At 38.7% G+C, this 25,332-nt stretch overlaps 1 protein-coding gene across 2 annotated transcripts in view; it reads left to right on the forward strand.

Annotated features, from left to right (window-relative positions):
- Tango9 (transport and golgi organization 9) overlaps positions 1–25,332 on the forward strand; it is a 167,531-nt gene that overhangs the window by 103,844 nt on the left and 38,355 nt on the right. The window contains exons 7-8 of one of the 2 annotated variants that reach the window (XR_010859287.2): positions 2,597–2,762; positions 24,969–25,105. Coding sequence is in view for 1 of the 2 variants with exons in the window: in XM_067140926.2 (XP_066997027.2) it covers positions 24,969–25,123 (155 nt within the window). In the remaining variant the exon portion in view is untranslated. Of the gene's footprint in view, positions 1–2,596; positions 2,763–24,968; positions 25,124–25,332 lie in introns of those variants that run through there. The other variant, XM_067140926.2, reaches the window with a different exon arrangement.

Consider the following 25,332-nt stretch of genomic DNA (forward strand, 5'->3'; position numbering starts at 1 on the left):
TTTTACTTACGCGTAGTACCACTATGTTGGGTACCAAATAGGTTTGTGATTAGTAGCAACTGTGAGCGCGATGGCTTTTACAGTACCTGTGATTGGTAGCACTATATGAGCGACACCATGGGATGACAGAACCCACAGTTCTGGCCTGCCTATGATTAGTACCCACTATGTGAGGAACACCATGGGATAGTACGAGTCCTTGTGGTTAGTACCCTTATGTGATGAAAACCATAGGTTTATGTTGCCTGTAAATATGCGAAACAGTGTATGTCTGTAATACATGTGCAAATTTCATTACCTGTGAGTAGTACCATAATGTGTTGAACACTGCGAGTCTACGCTACTCTTGATTAGTATCGCAACATGACAAATATCATGGTTCTACTTTTCTAGCGATAAGTATCATTGTGAGGGGCCGCTGAATTGGATTTTGGAACCCTTTCGACTACCAGTATCATTGATTCAGTAGTGTGCTATAAAAGTAGTCCCTTGGTCAATAATACTATTGTTCTACGTCAGCTTCTGTGCATGTGAGGCACTGTGGGTCGATTCCACTGATCGTTTTAAATTCATATCCATTCATTGATTCTTCATCCTCACATTTTGAATTGTGGTCAGTGGACTTTTGGGGCTTTTAATTTGTCATTTCATTTCTTCTCATTTCGTACCATTAGGGGCCAATGACCTAGATGTTAGGCTCCTTTAAACAAGCATCATCATCACAAATGCGTAATCAAACTTAAATTCATGTCCTCGTCTTGAGGCGGTGCAGCACTTAGCAGGCTCACTCCAAATAAAAATGAGCTGCATGTAGTGTTGTAACCACATTTCCAGCCCTCATATCAGTCTTACATTTCTGGCAGTATCGGGAATCAGACCGGGTGCCCCTAGGACTGTATCTAATAGCGCTAACCTTTACATTACGGAGGTGGACTTAATCATACGAGAGTCGAGTCATAAGTCATGGCAACTATTCTTATTCTCACAAACAGGAGACAGCACGGAAAATCTAAGATAAGTATTTGGAAATATAGGGCATGTACTTATGCATAGTGCCTGAAGACAAATTTTGACACTGGATGAGTTGGCCGTGCGGTTAGGAGCGCGCAGCTGTGAGGTCGCATCCGGGAGATAGTGGGTTCAAACCCTACTGTAGGCGGCCCTGAAGATGGTTTTCCGTGGTTTCCCTTTTCCACACCAGGCAAATGCTGGAGCTGTACCTTAATGAAGGCCACGGCAGCTTCCTTCCCATTTATAGGTCTTTCCTGTCCCATCGTCGCCATAAGACCTATCTGCACCAGTGTGATGTAAAAAGAATGGCAAAAAAAAATTCTGACTTCAGGAGATTCTCGTAGGAAAGTGACAGAACACAGGCCATTGGTAAACATTGTTTTGTTATGGTATAGACAGCAAATACACAAGACTATGTACAAAGAGGTCGTCTCCACTGGTTACAGACCTTCGAAATAATCGCCCAAGGTTTCCACTGTGCGTTGCCAGCGGTGGGGCAGGCGCTGAATACCATTCATTGCATGTGTATTGCTAACGTGTGACACCTCTCTCCGAAATGCTGTTACGATGTCCTCTTTGTTAGCAAACCTTTGTCCACGTGATGGCTTCTTGACTTTGGGGATTAATCATAGTCGCACACCTAATGCTTCCCGCAGCTCTGCATGGCATTGGCGTGCATTTCTGCCACGGAGAACTGCTATTTTAATATATGATCATTGCTCCTGCTTGTTGACTTCCATTTTGTGACGCTGTCACTCACACACTGAAATTGGGGGCATGCTTAGACCCACACTGTTTACATGCACCATCTAGTGGCACCATACGCAAGTTCATACCGTACGTTTCCAAATGCATATCTTAGATTTTCCATGTTGTCTGCTCTTCGGGAGAAAAAAGATAGTTGCCATGACTCATGACTCGACCTCCATAGTTACTATACATCACTCATGAAATATTTCATAACTCGAAAACAGCCTGTTTTGAGCAATGTATACCAATGTTGTGGTTCTAACTTGCACTTTTAACTGGTAGAACAGCATAATCCAAAGTTCAACTTCACAGCCGCAGAGAGTGGCTGTGTCATTCTTTCACCTCCTTACTTTGTTCCTTATGCGTGCAGCAATACCGTACCATGTGAGTTGCAGCCTTGGCACTTTGGAATGCGTGCTCCTGTGGTTATTCAAGAGTGACATATTTGGAGTTGTAACACCCTTGTTGTGAGGGAAGTAAGTATATTATGTCATAGAATCTCCCATGCATAACATATTTAGACATGGTGCAGTATGCACTGAATATCCACCCAGGTTGTGTGTATATTATAAGGAAATATGACATTCTTGCCCCGAGAAATAATTAACTTCATTTGTACTATTTCAACTTGACATTATTGCTACAAATCGGACATCATTTTAGGTAGAAATTATGTACTAAATGCTATTATGTCATTCTTGCTACAAAGAACATCTCTTTAAGGAACATTTGCTTATTTTCAGTTATGCCATTATTGTCAGAATTAGTTTTACCCAATGCTGAGATAGGTCAAGGTTATCTTTATTTCCTCCAATCAAACACTTCTTTTTTTCAGTCTCTGTAGACCGTGACATCTTCCCTTGGTGAAGTGCTGGTTCAGCTAGTCCTCGGTGATATTAAATTGATTAAAACAAAAGAGGCTGTTGCAAAGGGACCGGATGGGACAAAGCAATGTTTGATGTGAAATGAGTGTGCAGTCTCGACATCTTTAGAGGAACCAGGTATACATTGCTCTTAATAAGCAGCATCTTCATAGTTGTTGTGCAGTGTTCACACTGTCAGTTATTAATTACTAAATATTTAAAGTAATATTTTAAAGTAATTAGTAGCACAGTTATTCTGTTCTATGTTTTAATCCAGGAAATTCAAGTTCTAGCACCTCAAGTGTCTCCTGCCAGATCTTCAACTTCCAGTTAATCATCAAATATATCAAGTAGCACATCATCTTCTGAAGACTGCAATGACTTGCTTTATGACAAAATGTATTCTCCCAAAGATGGTGGAAATGATAGTGACTACAGTCCAGATACTGTTATTTCTGGTGCAGCTGGGAATCTGCGTGAAACTTCTGGAAGAACCAGTACTCCGATTGAAATATCTCCTCTAACAAACATTACTTCCTTGTCCACTGTCAATAGCAGTGTTTCAATAGCCGGCATGTAGGACACATCGACCTGCATATTAGCGAGTCCTTCAAAGAGAGAAGTGAAATTTTGGAGAAATCTTGCAACGTGGAAGAGGAACCTTTTAATAAAAGCAAGAAATTCTGGATAGGCGTATGAAATCTGTACACAAAGTATAAATGTACGATCCCAGAGGCACATGAAAGCAGACTGTAAAGAAAACTGCAAGCTTCAAAGCTTGTTAAAGCTCAGTGATGAGCATAGATTGAAACTGTTTTTGGCTTACTGGGTCATTAGGTGATATGGTTCCCCAGAGGCAATTCATTGCCAGTTCAACCAGTTCGATGAAGTCTGTTATTCCAAGGTATCACTGGACTTGTGCTGGAGGCAGGAGACCTCTACAGCAACATAATAATGCATTTTATTTTTGCCTGAATTTTGAAGAAGTTCGAGTTTGTAAAACCTCTATATTAATGTTCGGATAATCCAAACAGTTCTGGAGAACATAATAAAGTTGCGGAGACTCTAATTTAGCCAAATCAAAGGGGAAAACACGGCAAACGGAAAACACTGAATCCATGTATACGTACAGGTACACGGCAGCATATTGAAGCTGTTCCTAAAATTGAAAGCTATTACACCTGGGCTAATATTTAAAAGCAATTTTTAGATGGAAGAGGTCGCATGCAGATATTCACTGGGGTTATGTTGCCATCTGCAAAGCAAAAAAGGAACCACATGCAAGCTATGCAGTGTTTAATCGTGTGTCCATCCAAGAGTATATATATATTTATTTTTTTTTTTTTTTTTTTGCTTATGAAGGATTTATGTACAACATGCGTTGTCTATGAGAATTCTGAGTATGAAGAAAATGAACTTCTGAAAGTAAAACATGATCATTTGGTTGAGAAAAATAAACATGATGACTTCATCCAACAGTATAGTGGCAGTATATGACCCTCAGGCTGTTCTGCAATAGCCAAACGGAGATGTTTCCATATTTTACTATAAATCAAAACTAAATGTCTTGCACTTTACTGTTTGTGCCCTCAAGACAAATGCATGTGATTGCTGTGTGTGGGATGAGTCAAATGGTCATCAAAATGAATGAATTAGGTTCATGCGTATTAATGTATTTAAAGCAGGAAGCTAGCACAACCGTTGGTGAAGTCATGTACTCTGATAACTGTACTGGCCAACAAAAATATAAACTATTTTTATGCTGTTTGTTCTTTTGTAATAAAATCAATAACCCACAATTATCTGATCAAAGGCCACACTCAGAATGGAGATGACTCAGCTCATTCCCTGATTGAGAGATAGAGGAAACACCAGTTGAGAGGTGGACCTATCTCTATCACTGAAGTGTTTATAGCTGCTATTCAAGCCGGGAAGAAATGGTGAACCTTTTCATGTCCACAAATTATGCCATGAGGATTTTTTGATGGGCAACACATTGCTTCTGTAGTTGGTCCTCTCAATCTGACATCAATGAAACTCACAATGTGAAAGTTATCGAAGCTAAGAGTGATTCTCCATATTCTGTATGTTTTAAGAAGTCCTACAGCGAGGATTTTCAAGAAGTAACTGTAATTAAGAATAGGAAGATAATTGAGGACCTGCCCCTAAAACCAACATTTCTTTCCAAACCAGGCCTAGCTCCTAGGAAAATAGAAGACCTTCAGGATTTACTGGCAAAGAATTTTATCTCAAAGTCTTGCACACACTTTTCTTTTTAATCTCTGTGATATGTTAACAAGCAATGAAATCTTCATTTTACTTATGATGACCCACAGCTGACTCCTGTGTTTTGTTGTACTGGATGGTACTATTTCAATTACGAGACATGGACGCCGGTGACATAACTATCACCAATATGATTCTAATTCTGTCGAGAATGTCACATTTTGGTTTGTGCCATACTTTAAGCATAATATTTGTAGCAACAACATAATACTGTGCAAGTATGCATGGGGGCTACTTTGGCCTCATAATGTAAGTTTAACAGCTAAAATAAATTTGATACTCATAATTGCTGCAATGGTTTATTATCTCAAATATTAAAACATGGTGTTTATAAATATTTTGTTTATTTTTTATTTAAAACTTTCAAATGCATCTCCTGAAAGACAGCTGTTTTTTTAGTTATGATGTATTTAATGAGCAACATACAGAAACATGATGTAAATAATTATTCATTGGCAACTTTGAGTGATTCTGATAAAAAAAAATTCTCCTCATGCAAAATGTTTGATTAGATGCAGTTTCAAAATAAGAAATTTCAATTGGTCCATCATCAAGCCTCTGCCTTTTTATCAGATAAGTTCTAATCTCTTCCCTTTGTTGAATTTCACTTTCCCCACGTTTTAAATGTGAGGTCGAGCATTCATAGGGCTGATCAGTTCCGAGTTAACTGCATAAATTACAGCTGAAATATGTTTAAGTTTCTCTGATGGAGGGCAGCATTAGCCTACTCTGTCATATTGGAAATAGGCCAAAACTATTTTTTTGAAGACAGCATTGATGAATGTGTACATGAACATCACCACTACTAATACAGTACATAAATCATTCGTTGCCTGTATTGTGAAATGGTAGGGTGTGTAGTGAACCGATGTTTCTCGTCTCACATTAGCAGTTGCTATTTCCTGTCACAGAGTGAGTGGCCGTGTGGTTTGGGGTGCAAAGTTGTCAATTTGCATTTGGAAGATAGTGGGTTCAAATCCAACTGTCTGCATCCATGGAGATGTTTTTCAGTGATTTTCTATTTTCTGCACCAGGCAAATTCTGGGGCTATACCATAATAAAGGCCATGGCTGCTTCCTTCCAGCTCCTAGCTCTTACCTATCCAATCATTGCCATAAGACCTATCTGTGTCGGTGCAACATAAAGCAAATTCTTCTATTTCCTGCAAACAATTTTTCTTGTAAATTTAATACATTACTTTCTGCAAGTTTGCTATTATTGATCAACGAATCACAAGTAGTTCTGTATTTCAGGATCAACTTAATTCCCTAGATAATTTTATTAGGTTCATCTTGAAAAAATGAAGCTAACAGCTCACTTAATTTCCTTGATTTCACAGTGATCCAGAACTGTAATAACTAATTTTAGGAAACCCACCAAAAGATACTATTTAACAAGACTCTCTTCATCCTGGAGCTCATAAGAGAGCATCTTTCTTTAGTTGTTGAGCTCACAATATTCCCTTGTAGCAAGATAGTTTCAAAAACGAAATTCAGATAGTCGATAAAATTGCAGTTGGTAACAGAAACAATAAAGAATTCATAGATTAAAAAATGGACAAAATCAGAAGGCCAAATTCTACACTCATTAGGGATTCAAAGAAAGACTTCACTGCTTTTACTTATACCAGCAATAATATTTTTCAAATCACTAATCTCTTTTAAGAAAAAAATTTCAGTATTTCTTTCAGAACTTACACTGAGAGTCGATGTTTTTATAACCATCATAGAATCCTTCATGATAGAAATTTTTAAATTCAGGAGTATTCAAGTGCAAATGCACTCAATGCAAAGCTTCATATGTAGGACAGACAAGAAGAAGCTTTATAATTCACTACCAAGAACATGCGGATGCTAAAAGGCGCAATTGAATTTCGGCAATGAGCTCTCATATGTCCGATTTCAATCATTCTTTTCCCGCAATAGATCATTATACCACTTCTTAAAAGTAGTCGATAAGGGTACTTGGAGGAATGTATATGAGAATATTTTCGTCTATTTAGACCAAAGATTTGATCCAAATTATAACCTTAATGAGGTTAACAATAACTACAATATTCTATTAGAAGTATTAATTCATTTTTTCCTTTCATCTAATGAAACCTTAAGTGTATGACAGATGCTACAGGCTTCCCCTTCTCACAATTTAGTCCCGCCCCTCCTATACCCCTTCTCTCCCCCATCTCTCTTAACAGCTGTTTGCTGCTCCAACCCAGCTGTCAGAAAACTTCTCTCAGCCAAGCCAGCACACACACACCCGTACAGCAGGACCAGGAAGGGAGTAAGTGTTTCTTTGACTGTTTTTCTTTTATTTTTATTTTTTCCCGTTTCTCAGTTTTAATCTGTGTGGGTTTTTTTTTTTTTTTTTTTTTTTTTTTTTTTTTTTTTTTTTTTTTTTTTGTATTCATTTGACTCCTCTTGATCAAGTTTTCTACGCCATTTTCGTACATCATTACTTTGTTAGACTGACCTCTGTCTCGAATTAGAGAGGAGTTCCCCTGTTTTCCAGTAACTTTTAAAAATGACACAATACCTCGTAGTTAAAGGAATTATTTTTCTTACTGTACATGTCACCTCATCTAGATTTATTACTTGAAGGACGCCTCTTGTTAGTGACATTTGGCCTGTTTTTAATAAGCTTCAACTTCACTCTACATTGGCCTGTTTTAATGATTGATGTAAACTATTTTTAAACCAAATACTGCATACAATTGGATCTTTAGTGTTTTCCCATTAAGTGCATGCTTATTCTATTTTGGCCAATTTTATTCTATATCTTTTAAACATCGGATTTCTTGTTAACTTATCTTCAGCGTCGGGCTGAGTGGCTCAGCCAGTTGAAGCACTGGCCTTCTGACCCCAACTTGGCAGGTACGATCCTGGCTATTTTTAAAAATTCTGTTTCTTCGGGGCGTCGACCTATGTAGATCTTTTGCCCCTACTGGCACCATATGTGAGGAAACTGCGTGTATTATGTAATGGTGGAAGTGTAATGTGTTGAATGTGAGGAAAGGAATGTTAAGGACGACACAAAAACCCAGTCCCCGGGCCAGGGGAATTAATCATTACAATTAAAAACCCCTGACCCAGCCAGGAATCGAACCTGGGGCCACCGGGTGACAGGCAGATGTGTTGCCCCCTACACCGCAGGGTCGGACATTATTATTATTATTATTATTATTATTTACTCGCTCACTCCCTCCGTAGGCTTCTGAGGGACGTGAAGTTCCCGTGCCGATCTCGCAATCCTCTTCCATCCTTTGCTTCGGAGTATAGATATACTGGTGCTCTGTTACCTGCATTCTTAGTACATATCCAGCCCAGTGCAGTCTGTTGGATCCTATCACACCCATTATAGTGTGTTGACAGAGGGTGTTAATCTCATTAGATCTTTTCTGCCATCTTTGAGAGATAGGATCAAACCATGGGCCAAATATTTTCCTATAAACTTTATTCTCAAAGACTTGCAACTGCTGCTGCTCTTTCTTGGTTTTACTCCATGTCTCGGAACCATACAGAAGTACTGGTCGAATGATTGTATTGTAGATAATCATTTTTTTTAAATCGTTGTTAAACTTGGAGCCTAATATAGGGCTCAGAGAGTAAAATGCCTTATTTGCATTCTTAATTCTAGCTTGGTGTTCTTTTTGCCTTTGGATTTGCTCATCGATTAATATACCAAGGTTTTTAAACTTCTCTACTGTTGAAAATATATATTTCCCAATCTTCGAAGGCAATCTGTCAACCTCCTCATGATTTGGTCTGTGTACAACCATGTAATGTCTCTTTTTATCATTTACCCGTAAGCCAATTTTTGCTGCCATTTCCTCTAGTTCCACAAATAACTGCCTAATTTCTAATTCATTGCAGCCAATAAGAACAGTATCATCTGCATATGCAAGGACTTTATTGTCTTCCCAATATGATGCCAGCAGGTACAAGAGCTAATTTCCTGATAATCTTCTCCAGTGCAATGTTGAATAGAAGAGGAGATAGCGCATCCCCTTGTCTCAGACCAGTTTTATTCTGGAAGGAACTTGATTTTCTGCCCTTGAGCAAAACACATCTAACTTTACCATCCATACAAAGTTTGCACATGTTAATTAATTTTATGGGAAAGCCAAACTCCATCATGAAAGTTTTAAGGAAGAAGGCTATTACTTTACTAACCAACCTATTCAATGATGACATGTTGCATTGTGTTTACCCTTAGCTACTGCTTTCTGCTTGTTTCTTAGCCTTCTTGTAGTCCATTGCTTTTTTTTTTTTTTTTTCCTGTCTTTGTCCTACTTTTTTTTTTTTTTTTTTTTTTTTTTGCCAGCTTCTTCTTAACTCATTGGCCCTGAGCCACGCACAGAAAGACACAAAGAATAGGAATAGGGGGTTTACTATCATCATATTCACAAAGCTTGGTTCGATTCCATAGAGCTGTGGAGACTACTAAAAAGGAATTGTGGCAGCGCTGCACAGAGCTCCTTTCAACCTATGAGAAATCCATCTCCATGCCTACAGACATTGCCTGAGCTTTCAGTGAAAAATTTGAAGAGAATTTCTCCCAGGTACAATCAGCTGGGAATATGGTATGTAACCAACACACCCATACTGCCCCTCCCTCTCTCCAGCCTCTACTTCCGGAACTTGAGGTACTAGCAAGTTGCGTGCTTGGTCTTGGTGGACCAAATGCTGGACCACAGAACTGTTCCATTGTCTCGCTTTACTATGTAATTCAACTTTTCCTCAAGACATGGCAGAGTGAGTTGCATTTGTGATTTGTGTAGGGACTCTTCCTCTCCAATGTTATATGCTCTTTGCTAATATATATTGATAGTATGCTTGGTAATATTAGTTCAAAGTGAGCTGTCTGTAGAGTTTGAGATTTGCTTGTAAACAAGATGATTGCCAGTAAATGACAGGAAGTTACTGATATATAACCCCTTTTAAAAAATAATGATTAGGAATGTAATTTTTTCAGTGAAATTAGTAGTGATAGTGTGAGCAATGCTCTTGATGAACAAATAGGTGTGGAAATCAAAGAGGTAGTGCAAGTAGATGACCGTGTTACAGCTCAGCAGCCGGACTGAGTATAGACCTGTGATGCTAATAAAATGAAATGTATATAATGTATTCCTTGGCCCTTGATTTTCAACTATACTTCTCCCCTCCACTCAAAAGACGCCATGTAATGATGAGATGGGCATGCCTCCCCCCTCCTCACCTTGCTGCACTAGCAAGCGGGCCCAAATGAACACACACCGTTTGTACACCAGGTTAAAGGCTGAGGCTATAGGTTCAGGGCCACTGCCAAGGTAGTTAGAATGTGGGGCAATGGTCCTACATTCGGGGTAAGTTTGACAAATTCTAACACAAGTTAACCAAAGGAGGAAGGTTAAACATAACACCCACACTCCCATTTTTTTCTCTCTCTTGGTTGCAGGTCATATCACAAACCAACCAACCATTTAATGCACAAACAGGTGTTGCACAAACTTACCAATTACCCCCTGTGGGTAGAGAATGCAGACAAAGAATACTCCCACGGTATCCCCTGCCTGTCGTAAGAGGCAACGAAAAGGGGCGACCAAGGGATGATTGAATTAGAACCATGAAACTACTTGTGATTAGTACCATCATGCGGGGAACACCATGAGTTGCCTGTACTTGTGAATAGTACTACTGTTAGGTACACAATGGGATTGTGATCAGTAGCAGCTGAGAGCGGTTCGCTGTGGGTTTCCAGTACCTGTGATTAGTTCCACTGTATGCAGAACATCACGGGCTTATGATGCCTGGGATTTGTACAACCATCATCTGAAAAACGCCACGGGTCTGGGCGTTGCCTGTGATTAGTACCACTATATAAGCGACACCATTGGTCTGCATTGCCTGGGATTTGTACCCACTATGTGAGGAACACCACGGGATAGTAAGAGTCCCTGTGATTAGTACATGTATGTGAGGAACACCATGGATTAGCATTGCCTACATGAGAAACACAATAGGTCTGTGTTACCTGTGCGACATACAATACTTTGAGAAATAACATGGTTCTACTTTACTAGTGATAAGTACCATTATGAGGGGCCATTGACCTGGATTTTGAAATCCCTTTAGACAACAAGCATCATCGATTCAGGATTGTGCTTGGGAAGCAGTCCCTTGGTGAGTAATACAGTTTATGGAAAGGTGAAGCTTTGTGGGTCAGATCCACTGATTGTTTTAAATTCATATGCATCTATTCATTCTTCATCACATTTTGAATTCTGATCAGTGGATGAATTTTGGACTTTTAAATTGTCATTGCATTTCGTCTCATTGCATACCATTAGGAACGATGACCTAGATGTTAGGCCCCTTTGAACAGCAACCATCATCAGCATCATCATCGAACTTAAGAATTCTCAGAGTAACATTAAATTCCACCGCAGATATCATTAGCCTCAACATAAGACGCAGCTAGGAATTTCCAGTTCAAACACGGAAGAGATACAAATAATTAAACAAATCTCAAAAGAAAACAACCAACTTTCAGGCACAGTAGGAAAACTATTAAATAAACAAAAGAAAAACACCTGAAAAACCACACAGGAAAGAGAAAAATGTTGGTCTCAAATAGGTTATCAAGAACACCTTCAAAATAGGTAACATTTTCAAAAAATCAGATGTAAAGTAGCCTTTAGAACAACCAACACACTGCAAAGGCATATCAGAAAAGACCCTTTCTCCAAGTCGAGTCGATGAACTCAGGTGCCAAGAACCTCACTGCCATGCCACATATATAGTCCAAACAAGACGTAATTTCTACACAAGATACAAAAACACAAAAACTCGGATACAATCGGCATTCAGCCTTTGGAGGGCACGTGATAGTTCACACCATTTCACAGACATCAACACAGATCTAAAAATTTACACATCGAAAATAAATCTTTGGATATTAAAAAAGCAATCTAAATTTAAATCACAAAAAAAGCTAACAAAACTAACCTGAATGACCATACATGTTTAAAAATTCTCCCTTCGCCCTGCTTAATTGACATCTAGACAACAATTACACTTTTTGCATTAGCACTAAATTAATCCCACAGGAGGAAATCTCAGACTTAAATGTGTTGCCAGGCTGAGTGGCTCAGACATTTGAGGTGCTTGCCTTCTCACCCCAACTTGGCAGGTTTGATCCTGGCTCGGTCCGGTGGTACTTGAACGTGCTCAAATATTTCAGCCTCGTGTCAGTAGTTTATTGGTACGTAAAAGAACTCCTGAGAGACTAAATTCTGGCACCTGGGTTTCTCCGAAAACTGTAAAAATGTAGTTAGTGGGACGTAAAGCAAATAAAATTGTTGTTGTTGTTATTATTATTATTATTATTATTATTATTGACTTAAATGTCTGGAATGTGGGTTAGGATATATCTGTAGTAAATTCTCTGAGTTTGCGCACCATCTTTTGCCACTCAAGACAATGTATTAGATTATCATTTGTCACTGAAAGTAACATCTTACATGAACTCTCTCCATAAGTTTATTTAATCAAATCATTAGCTTGCATTTCTCCCTAATAAATATAAATACATTAGAACATTAAAATTAAGAAGCAACATACCCCTCCCGTTTCCAATAAGACAGAACCATAACCCACAACACTTCCCTCCCCTTTACACGGAGCAGAGTCAATAGCAAAAGCAAATCGTTGAGTATTAAAGAAACATTCAAAATTTACAAAGGAAAAGCTAGCCAAATCAACAAATGATCATACACTTGTGAAATTCCTCCCCTTTTGCCCTACACAAAACACCCGCTCTTTAAATTAGCACTTACTGAATCCCACAGGAGGCATTCACTGACGTAAATGTCTGGAATGTGGGTTAGGATATTCTTATCTGTAGTCAATTTGCTGAATTTACGCAGTCTTTTGCCACTCGAGGCTATCTTTTAGATTATAATTTATCACTGAAAATGACCTCTTACAGAATACTTTCTAATTGAAAAAATCATTAACTTACATTTACTCCACAATACATAAAATACATTATAACTTGAAGAAACTAAATAACCTTCTCCGTAGAACAGAATGCAACGCCCACAAAAACTTTCCACTCTGCCCCTCCATGACCACAGTCCGGAAAAAAAAGTTGAAGGCAATGGACTACATTTTTGCAGCTTAGATAAGTACAGAAACATTTCAGTGGGTTAATACAGTGTTGAATACTAATACAATCAATATTTGTTAATATTGTACATATTATCACAAACCTCCCAATCATTGAGAAGTTTATGTAATGTAAACAATGTTGTACATATATATACACGATTTAAAGTGATTTGATAGAATCTGAGGATGTTCTTGTAGAACGAAACGTGTCATTTGTTTAATAGTGTGCATGTGTTAGTTATTTTATAGTGATATATATTATATTGAACTTGTGTGTTAAACAGACTGACAAGCTTTTAAATTATATTTAAAGTTAAAAAGTGATTCTGAACAGCTTGGAAAGGATATAAAGTACCATTTCCTGTTCTTAGCTGGAGATTGCAATTCAAATGTTGAGACAACCTGTTGATGCTGACTTCTAGCGCCATGTTTTACACTTGTATTCAAACAAGATCACATCACAGCAAGCTCAAAATCCATTTGGTTCTACCACTGCCTTATAGAATCATTGTTCTCAACTCTCGCAAGAGTTAACAGAATGTTAGCTAACATCTCTCAGGAAAAGTGTGAAGGAATGCTAGAATCTTAACACATTCAATTTTTAACATGGTGTTAACTAGCAATTTGTTAGTATATATTGTACCCGTAAAAATGTGTTCATATCTTTAAGGCGCTTGATATTAAATGAACGAGCATGACTCTTAATCTCGGTTGTGGCTTTATCATTGGAGCTGGTACAGAGAGAGGTATAGTTATCAAATTGAGAGATTATTTTGATAAATTGAGTTTATTGATCATCAAAAGCAAGTTCATATCCCCTTCATACGGCAGCGTGGAAATGTCGTGGCTGGTTGGTACCTCCAAGTCCTGGGATGGTGCTAGACATCGACTGGGCAGGGACCACACCTGCTCGGATGAGGAATTCTGGAACGTCTGGAGGTTCTGGAAGTGTCTCGACGTTCTGGAAGTCTCGACGTTCTGGAATGTCCCGACGTTCTGGAATGTCTCGAAGATTGGTACGTGCTCCTGGGTTCGATTCGAGACGTAATTCACACCTGAATTTCCTGTACGGCACTCCACACATTCAGGGCACTGTCTGAACAGATATGACTTTTTTTAATTATGATTACTGCAAAAACGTTCTAGAATAACCACTCGAAGAACAAGTACTGGTAGAAATGCTAGTTCATAAGGCAAGCTCACTGTAAGTCAGGATGTTCTAGAGGATTACTGTTACTGCAGCCCTAAATGCACAGTTCTGAAGGTTTAAAACATATTGGCAATGAACTGAATAAGTAGCACTCGGAAACTGTCCTGTTGCATTAATAAGCGAAGTGAATAGCCATTAAAGAAAGTAATATTTGAAAGAAAAAGTCTGACTTCATAAATTATGGATCACTCAAAATACTGGAAAGTTCTAGGCTTTCTGGAAATGCGATATGCGTATTCCGAATTGTCACAGTCTTTAAGAATCAAAACATAAGTCCCTGTGCAGCACTTGGAAAGCATTGCATATTTCACAATTAAACGTAATGTTTAATGTCCCCTAAGTTCAATGTTCCAGAAATTGATTCAAAAATATAAGTTCGCGTAAGTTCAATGTGATACACAACACACGTGAAAATTCAATCGTCGTCGAATAAGTAAGTCCTTATGTGGCACTTCAAAAAAAACAGTTCCAATGTGTAGAAATAACAAAGTTCCAATGTGCCGAAATGTTAGTCCCAACACGACCTCGAAGAAAATAAAGTTCCAACGTGTCGAAATGTTAAAGTCCCAACACGACACTCGAAGAAAATAAAGTTTCGATGACAATGTCCCAGTATGTCACCTTAAGAAAATAATAAAGTCTTATCGCGACACTTGGCGAAAATAACTAAGTTTCAATGAGACGCTTCAGAAAAAAAACAAAGTTCTTATATGGCACTTTAAGAAAAAAACAAAGTCCAATCACGACACACGACAAAAAAAACAAAGTCCCAATGTGTCAATATGACAAAGTTCCAATACGATGCTCGCAGAAAACAAAGTCCCATTCAGGCACTTCAAGAATATGGCAAAGTCCTGATACAACACTTAGAGAAATACCGAACTTGGATATCGCAGACTGTCGACTAGAAGTTCGACACACACAAGACTTCTCTTGTCACCCGTGTCACAGAGACGGCGGAGTGACAGACACTGAATTCGTAGGTCGGGTGGTCTTCCTTTTATACACGTTCGCATGGAAGTGTCTAGAACTCGGGTACTATCTACCCTTATAGCTTCTATAATACTTGGTGGATTTTCTTGAAATCTGAACAGATGATGTCTATTGTAAGGGCCTTTAAGATGGCAGTGTCAAAATAGCGATAAATTAGCTCAAAGATGTACTTTTGAGGACGAGCTGGATCATTACCATATATGGTAGCGGAGAGCTGGCTTACGGCGGCCACGTCACTCGCTGGGTGCGTCACTGCGTTCGGCGGGCTGACTACCTTCCATCTCGCGCGAAGTTCAACAAACATACTTCGAACTTCTGTCGTAGCGGTGTTCCCGGTACATGTCCCCCCCTGTTAGGGCAAAGAAAATTCGACAAGGATTTTCTTTAGGCTTCTCTCTCGAAGTATGTTTTTAGGCTAGAAGCGTTATATATTCCCTCGGCGGTTCCATGATGTGTGTTCTTGCTTATGCTCTGCATCTCCATACTATGGAATAGGGACGTCTTTTATAAGTGGAAGTATCCTTGACATCTAAATGATATTTCAAATCTCTGATCTCTCCGGGTTTATCATTGAACACGTCTGGATAAGTTTTCAAGATTTCCTTGACTGAATCCGCAACGTCTTTGTTGGCCACTGGGTCTTCAATCACACTGATTACGGAGCTGACATAGTCTGGACCGTCGTCGTACATCTCATCTATTAGGGGTACATCTTCGACGGGTCCCACTTCTTCGGGATCACCCTCTTCATCTCCGTCTGGTGCAGCATCGCTATTTCCACCATCGAATTCTTCTTGCGGGGTATCTATCCCTTGTATCCGACCGTCGTCTCCTTCGATCAGCTGTAATTCTACAGGGTCAACGTTATAAAATGTAATGACATTTGCTGTGTAATCAATCACTCCTCCATATTTGATGTGAAAATCCGATCCAAGGATAACATTGAATTTCATCTGAGAGATTACTAGAAAAACATGCTCAAATTGAGCATGTCCCACGACGAATTCCATAAACGCTTGTAGTTTACATTTAATGCACTTATCTGGAACAATCCCTTTGATCCTAAGTTGGGAAACAGGCATCACAAGTACATCACGTCTCTCCTTTATGGCTTCTAATAGTCTGGCTGAAATAAGTGGGGCTTGAGCTCCTGAATCTACCAATGACATAACTTTAATATTGCCAACCCTAATGGTGATTACTGGCAGGATACGTTGGATTCTTGGCCTAGACGGTGTCATATTTTCATGGAGTAGTTCCGAGTCCTCTACGTGCCAATAATGTACCTGAGTTACGCAGAGCGGCTCTTCCCTCCTTCCATTTTCAGGCAATCTTCTTAAGAAAACATTGGAGTTTTTTTTTGTTTTGCACCCGTTGTGTTAGGGTTCGGAGCAGGCGTTTCGTTTTTCTTACCAGCGGCTTGCTGATACTCTAGCGAGGCGGCTCCTTCTTGATCCTCGCGCTTTCGCTGTTCTTTCAAGTACTCTTGAGTATCTCGCCATAGTCTATTCAATTCATCTCGATAAGAAACCATATCCTCTACTTGTTGGGCCTCTGTTGGCTTTTTCCATGTTAATCTATTTTGGTATGGCGCTTTCCCTCGGTCCGGCCATCCTTTATACCCTCGATATCGGGTAGGTGTGTTTCGTGATGTAGGCCGTTCCTCTGGTACTTCCGGATCTGGGCGTCCTTGTGTCACAATGGCGACAGGACTGGTAGTCATTTCTTTAGTCTTACTCCCTTTCGGTAAACATTGAGCGTGGGCTGTGTCCAATCTACGAAGTATCCCATCCATTTGTTCTAAAGATTGTATGTTAGCAGCTACCAAAATCTCCTGAACTTGGGCTGGGAATTGCAACGTGATCGCCTGGATCAGCTCTTGCTCAGGCAATGGTGGATCCAAAAATTGCATCTTCTTAAGTTGCCCGATAAAATAATCTGAGTAACGGGATGTGTTTATAGAAGTATTGTACTTCTTAGCATACAACTGCAACTTAATTAAATGTTGCGTCTCTGAATTCCAAAAACGCTTCAATAGAGCTTCCTTGAATTCAGAATAAGTGTTAAAGCAATATTTAAAAGCGGAATACCATGATAGAGCGCGTCCCTCTAGTAACTTGGAAACGACACGAAGCTGTCGATCAGGACTGATTTTATTTTCTTGAAAATATTCTTCAATGTTGAGTAAAAATTCCCTAGCGGTGTATTCCTCCTTCCCAGAGAATTTGGCAGGTTTTTCATCGGTCATTCGGATGATAGTAGTAATGTTTGCGTTTTCATTAGTTTTTAATAGACTAGAAGAAAGTAAGGGAGTATCCTTCAGTTCTAAATTAGAGACTTTACTACCAAGGGTTTCTATCTGTTCTTGTAGTTCTGTTTTAACATCCTTCACCTGTTGTTTAATAGTATCTTCTACTACCTTAACTTCATCTTGGAGATCCTTTTTTAATTCGGATACGTCTCGACATATACGCGTAACCTGAGTGTGTGTAGTATCTAATTGAGATGTAAATTTTTTATCAAACTCTCCCTGTTTACTCTTTATAAGACTGACTTCATTGTTTACTCTTTGAATGTCATTTTTAAGCGTATCTCTAAGATTCTCCTGAATAGAGGCTATTTTAACCTGGGCTAAAGATAATTGTGAATGTGATTCCTGTAACTGAGTTTTTAAGCCTTCCATCTCTTTAGCAATTGCCTGAGAAGTGGGGAGAATGGTTTTGAAGTCATCTTTAAGAAGAGCTACAACTTGGGTTTTAATTTCTTCTTTCATGACCTCCATGTTACTTTTCAATTGGTCATTGAGTTCGGAAAATTTTTCATCTACCCTAGCGTTGGACTCTTTAAATTTTTGTTCAATGCGAGCACCAGCCTGAGTAAGCCTTTGTTCTAGGGTGGCATTCGCTTCTACAAACTTCTTATCTACTTCAGCATTAATCTGAACTACGGATTCCCTAAATTGACGTTCAAGGTTGGAACTAGACACATTAAGACGATGTTCGAGATTAGAACTAGACTCATTTAATTGTTCTCTCAATGACTGTTCAAGATTAGAACTAGATTCATTTAATTGTTCTTTGGTCTCGACGATCCTACGTTCTAAGTTTTCATTTGCTACTTTCATACTGAGCCTAAGGGCTTCAATCGCTGCCATAATCTCCTCCATTTTATTAAAATATATAACGCTAGTACCAAGTACAGAAATAATGATTGACACACTTCAAAAAAAATTGAAAGATTTTCGAAACTTGCATTCAGTCAAAAGTTCAAAGTTTTAAGTCCTAGTGCCAATGTTTCAACACACATTAATTAAACCAAGTCTTTGCAAATCACCTCTACCAAATCACTTAAATTATGCACTTATACTTCAGTTAAGTTAGTGTCCACTGAAATTTGAAAACACACCTATTCTGATTGAATTTAGTCACCATAGTTTGAGCTGTATGTAAGTCTTTCATGTTAAGCTCCAATGAAATCTGGCCCCTAAAGGTGGGCGCCACGTATAGTACCTCCTCTCTGTACCCGTAAAAATGAGTTCATATCTTTAAGGCGCTTGATATTAAATGAACGAGCATGACTCTTAATCTCGGTTGTGGCTTTATCATTGGAGCTGGTACAGAGAGAGGTATAGTTATCAAATTGAGAGATTATTTTGATAAATTGAGTTTATTGATCATCAAAAGCAAGTTCATATCACCTTCATACGGCAGCGTGGAAATGTCGTGGCTGGTTGGTACCTCCAAGTCCTGGGATGGTGCTAGACATCGACTGGGCAGGGACCACACCTGCTCGGATGAGGAATTCTGGAACGTCTGGAGGTTCTGGAAGTGTCTCGACGTTCTGGAAGCCTCGACGTTCTGGAATGTCTCGAAGATTGGTACGTGCTCCTGGGTTCGATTCGAGACGTAATTCACACCTGAATTTCCTGTACGGCACTCCACACATTCAGGGCACTGTCTGAACAGATATGACTTTTTTAATTATGATTACTGCAAAAACGTTCTAGAATAATCACTCGAAGAACAAGTACTGGTAGAAATGCTAGTTCATAAGGCAAGCTCACTGTAAGTCAGGATGTTCTAGAGGATTACTGTTACTGCAGCCCTAAATGCACAGTTCTGAAGGTTTAAAACATATTGGCAATGAACTGAATAAGTAGCACTCGGAAACTGTCCTGTTGCATTAATAAGCGAAGTGAATAGCCATTAAAGAAAGTAATATTTGAAAGAAAAAGTCTGACTTCATAAATTATGGATCACTCAAAATACTGGAAAGTTCTAGGCTTTCTGGAAATGCGATATGCGTATTCCGAATTGTCACAGTCTTTAAGAATCAAAACATAAGTCCCTGTGCAGCACTTGGAAAGCATTGCATATTTCACAATTAAACGTAATGTTTAATGTCCCCTAAGTTCAATGTTCCAGAAATCGATTCAAAAATATAAGTTCGCGTAAGTTCAATGTGATACACAACACACGTGAAAATTCAATCGTCGTCGAATAAGTAAGTCCTTATGTGGCACTTCAAAAAAAACAAAGTTCCAATGTGTAGAAATAACAAAGTTCCAATGTGCCGAAATGTTAAAGTCCCAACACGACCTCGAAGAAAATAAAGTTCCAACGTGTCGAAATGTTAAAGTCCCAACACGACACTCGAAGAAAATAAAGTTCCAACGTGTCGAAATTTTAAAGTCCCAACACGACACTCGAAGAAAAGAAAGTTTCGATGACAATGTCCCAGTATGTCACCTTAAGAAAATAATAAAGTCTTATCGCGACACTTGGCGAAAATAACTAAGTTTCAATGAGACGCTTCAGAAAAAAAACAAAGTTCTTATATGGCACTTTAAGAAAAAAACAAAGTCCAATCACGACACACGACAAAAAAAACAAAGTCCCAATGTGTCAATATGACAAAGTTCCAATACGATGCTCGCAGAAAACAAAGTCCCATTCAGGCACTTCAAGAACATGGCAAAGTCCTGATACAACACTTAGAGAAATACCGAACTTGGATATCGCAGACTGTCGACTAGAAGTTCGACACACACAAGACTTCTCTTGTCACCCGTGTCACAGAGACGGCGGAGTGACAGACACTGAATTCGTAGGTCGGGTGGTCTTCCTTTTATACACGTTCGCATGGAAGTGTCTAGAACTCGGGTACTATCTACCCTTATAGCTTCTATAATACTCGGTGGATTTTCTTGAAATCTGAACAGATGATGTCTATTGTAAGGGCCTTTAAGATGGCAGTGTCAAAATAGCGATAAATTAGCTCAAAGATGTACTTTTGAGGACGAGCTGGATCATTACCATATATGGTAGCGGAGAGCTGGCTTACGGCGGCCACGTCACTCGCTGGGTACGTCACTGCGTTCGGCGGGCTGCCTACCTTCCATCTCGCGCGAAGTTCAACAAACATACTTCGAACTTCTGTCGTAGCGGTGTTCCCGGTACAATATTTAACAATTGTCGATCAAACTGAAAACAACTGTTGATTAAACTGGGCCTGAGACTGCATGAGAACCTACATATGGCCAGGGCCGGATTAACGGGGGGGCTAAAGGGGCTGCAGCCCCGGGCCCCACGTGCCGAGGGGCCCCGGCCCTTGGCCGAACCTAAAATTGTATAAAAAGGCCTGCTGCTCCACCTCCGTGCATGTATATGAATATTTACGCTCGCAAAATATCGAACACTCACTCTTCCTTCCTTCCTTCCTCCTTATCAGCTGTCCGTGTTAGTATTTGATCAGTGCTATGTAGAATCAATTACCGTCCGGAGACATGATCCTCGCCACTTACGCACTGCAATTATTGTAAAGGTTATTGTTGACGAAAATTTAAATCTGGCGGCTTGCGAGTACGGGCAGAGGGGGAAGGGGGGAAGAGGTCTTGGAAAAGAGCGGGAGGGGACAGGGGAGCATGGTGGAATGCACATGCTATACTATATCTTTTCATTAGAAAGAGAACTTCCATTTCACCTCTGATTATTGAACCATTCGTAAGTTACAACTGTAATGTTCTTGTAAAATGGATAGAAAATATTCTAGTGGTGCCAAGAAACATAAGTTCTGTTTTGTATGTTGATTTGATAGTGATGATGAGACAAATGCAAAATATATTTTGGCATTATGAAATATTAACATGAACAATAGAGAAAAATTGTAGTCTTTTCCAACACTTCCCTATTCATCAATTTAAATGGAAGTAGTTCTGTAAAGACTTCAGTATGCTAGTCTTACATGATGTTACGAAGAAGGGGCCCCACATTTTTAAATAGCCCAGGGCCTCCAAACACCTTAATCCGGCACTGCATATGGCAGCTTCTTAAATTATTTTTTGAAACTTTTCCCTATTGCATCGATAATAGTAGTAGTCTACTTTTTTAAACTAAGAAGTAAAAAAAAAAAAAAAAAAATAGCTGAGAATCTGGTAAGTATGGTTACACAATATATATATATATATATATATATAGCATCATTTCAATGTAATTATTGGGAACGTAATAATTATGACTCTGGAAGTAATAATGTATCTTCTTGTCCATTATTTTCAACTTCCTGCAGTCAGCAATGTTCCCTTCCCAGTGGAAGAAAGCAGATGTTAGGAGTAATTATTTGGCTGAACATGAATTACTAAATCACTTAGTCTAGATCACCGCACCACAACTGCTTTGATAAAACTGAAGGCATTACTTTTAGTATGGGTGAGACAGAAGTAACCAGTTTAAGTCTCTCTGATTACTCTAAAGTGTTCATCAGTGCTATCTACTGCAGAACTAGTCCTACATATTGCAACCAGTCAAACTCCAACTTTTGTTTCTAACCAGTTAATTGCTGTTATCTGTCTACAATGAAACCAATAGGTTCACTAGCTACCTTATGGACATACCCAGACACTGTACTACTGAACTTTCAAACTCATTTACAGCCATTGGCTGCTGGTTGTGGAACACAATGAACCTTCATCTGCTGCTTCAGAAATAACCTTGTTATCACAAGAAATATCTCCAGAAAAGAATAATGATGTTACATGAAAATTAAATAATTTGTGCTTTCTTTTATTTTGGTATCCAACATGTATTTGGCATGTTTTATTCATTACACTGGGTAACATCATTTTTCAAGCTTTACATGAAAATGGTGTATTTAGGTCACTTTTTAGAGCTGTTAACAACTATGGTATCACATTTCCTGTAACACCCACAGTTTTTATGTAATTACGTAATTTTTCTTTTTTTTAAATTCGCGCGTAACAATGTGCATTGATCAATAAAATATGTACGTTAGAGTAATCAAAAATGATCAATTGCAGTAAAATCGATAGTCTGATGTCTATGTTTACAGAGGAACACTGCAACTGGTTTAGTTTCGTTTGGAAACGTGCTTTAAATAGCTATTTAATACATATTACAAGTGCAAATCAGTTTACAAATGGAGAGTTCCTCAAGACAGTGTGTAAACAATCCCAACTCCTTTTGTTTCATTTGCGGCTCATTGACTTTGAAATCGAGAAGAGAGAACATAACCTCATTCGTAAAGAAAGCTTACCTGGCATATTTCGGTGTCAAGTTAGGCGACCAAGATAAAAGGTTTGCGCCGCACAGTGTGTGTCATACGTGTGTTACGAGATTAAGAAAATGGACTGGGGGGGGGGGGAGCAGAAGTTGTTACCTTTTGGAATTCCGATGGTGTGGAGAGAGCAAACAAATCCCACCGATGATTGTTATTTTTCTATGGTAAAATTTGAAGGCCACTTAAGGCAGAGAAGGGTGGAAAGAAGCGAGTGAAGAAGAAGAAGTTGAATTATAACAAGAAAAGTATTAAAAGCATTGCATATCCAAACCTGAAATCAGCAATCAGACCTGTACCACATGGACCTGACATTCCTGTGCGTAACCCACCAGCAACCCTGCAATCATCACCATCGTCTGGTTCTAGTGACAGCGATGAAATCTTGATAACCACAGAAGAGCTACAACCAGAGTTGTTTACTTAATGTGAACTAAACGACTTGGTAAGAGATCTGGGTCTCTCAAAGGAGTTGTCACAAATGCTGGGTTCTCGTTTAAAGGAGAAAAGACTGCTAGCTCCAGGTACAACATTTTCCTGGTATACTGAACAAGAGAAGAATAATTTCGTGAGTACTTCACTGAAGAGGGTCCTCTTGTTTACTGTAAGAACATTCAGGGTGTAGTATCAAAATACAGAATTACATACAAGAATGAATCGAGGTTATTTATCGATGGAACCGTAAACAATATCAAAGCTGTACTCGTACACATCACCAATAAGTATGGTTTGATACCTGTAGCGTATTCTTACATCTTGAAGAAAAACTATGAAACCCTTGCAATGTTCAAAAATTAACCATGTCATAATAAAAAGTGATAATCAATAACCAATCAATACAATAAAAACATTAGACTTGAGGTTGTAACAGTATATGCAAATTAAAAGCAAAATTCGTCGTGGAGTACATTAACGGTGGCAATCTGTGGAATTAAAAACAATTATGAGGCTGCTGAAACATGACAGTGGATATTGTGATATAATATACATTATTGTGTGAAACGTGGATTAATATTGTGAGGATGAAAGTTTCTTTGAATTCATAAATAAGGGTTAAAATAGAGTTCATTGTTACAGCCTCAAGTCTAATGTTTTTATTGTACTGATTGTTTCACTTTTTATTACGACATGGTTAATTTTTTAATATGATTATAACTTTCTGTATATTTTAAGCTCAGGGCGCTGACCTAGTTTTTCTTGCATTAATGGCTGATAATGTTCGCTATGTCAAACGAAACTTGTCCCAATATTAGACAGTTTGATTATATTATAATTCAATGAGTGTATTGTAATGTATTGAATAGGTGGTTATAAATAAAAGAATTTTAATATATTCATCTTCAATACAGTTTTAATTGAGATTAATTACATGTAACCTATGAGTGGTACAACTTTTATGAGAAAAACTCTGAGTCTTCGCTGCCTGTGATTAGTACTGCTATATGAGAAACACCAAGGTTTGGCTGGCGCCCGTGATTGGTATCACTATGAGGAACACCATGAGTTTGTGTTGCCTGTGGGCGTTACCATAATATGTGATACACTGTGGGTCTACAGTGCCTACGATTAGTACCACTATGTGAGGAACACCATGGGTCTGCATTGCTTGTATTACCCTTATGTACAAAACACCATGGGTTTGTTACCTGCGAGTGGTGCCATTGTGTGTGACATACCTGAGGTCTAAGTTACCTGTGGCTAGAAACACCCTGAGTATCCATTACCTGTGATTAGTGCCATCATGAGGGGCCGGTGACCTAAATTTTGGACCCTTTTAGATAACACGCATCATCCCAGTAATTAAGGCATTGTGAATTGGATCCAATAATTGTTTTTGTTTCATGACCATATTTTTCATCCATTTTAAATTCTGGTCAGGGGATACATTAAGTTTTAATTTTCATTTCGTTCAACTCATACTGTTAGGGGCCGATGACCTGGCTGTTAGGTCCCGTTAAACATCATAATCATCACCACCATCAACAACTATTGGCCCCGTTGTTTTCAGCCTTTGTAGACCTGGAGATACTGGGACAATGACAACTATACTGACAGTCATTTAAAACTATGAACTTGCTCTTCTTCTAATGATAATTTGTGATACATATTCTACTAACTTGTTATCTCTTCTTCTAGGTACAATAATCAGCATTGCTTTTTTTAACTATGCTGGAATTAGTGTCACCAAAGAAATATCTGCAACTACTCGTATGGTGCTAGATAGTGTAAGAACTTTTGTCATCTGGATGTTCTCCTTGGCACTACGTTGGCAGGACTTCCATTATCTTCAAGTGAGTGAAATTCAAAATAATTTAAGTTGTTTCTTTAGTTATTGAATGCTGTGCTGCCATCTGTTAGATCACTGATTCACTATTAATTTATCAAATGATTCTTTACTAATAGGTATGTTGTCTACCCCTTAGTCCAGATTCCTAGTACAGGATCTGGGATGAGGTGAGATGATATTTTATGGCATGTTTTAACAACCGAATGACTTTCA

The sequence above is a fragment of the Anabrus simplex genome, chromosome 2, assembly GCF_040414725.1.
Source record: "Anabrus simplex isolate iqAnaSimp1 chromosome 2, ASM4041472v1, whole genome shotgun sequence".
Classification (NCBI taxonomy): domain Eukaryota; kingdom Metazoa; phylum Arthropoda; class Insecta; order Orthoptera; family Tettigoniidae; genus Anabrus; species Anabrus simplex.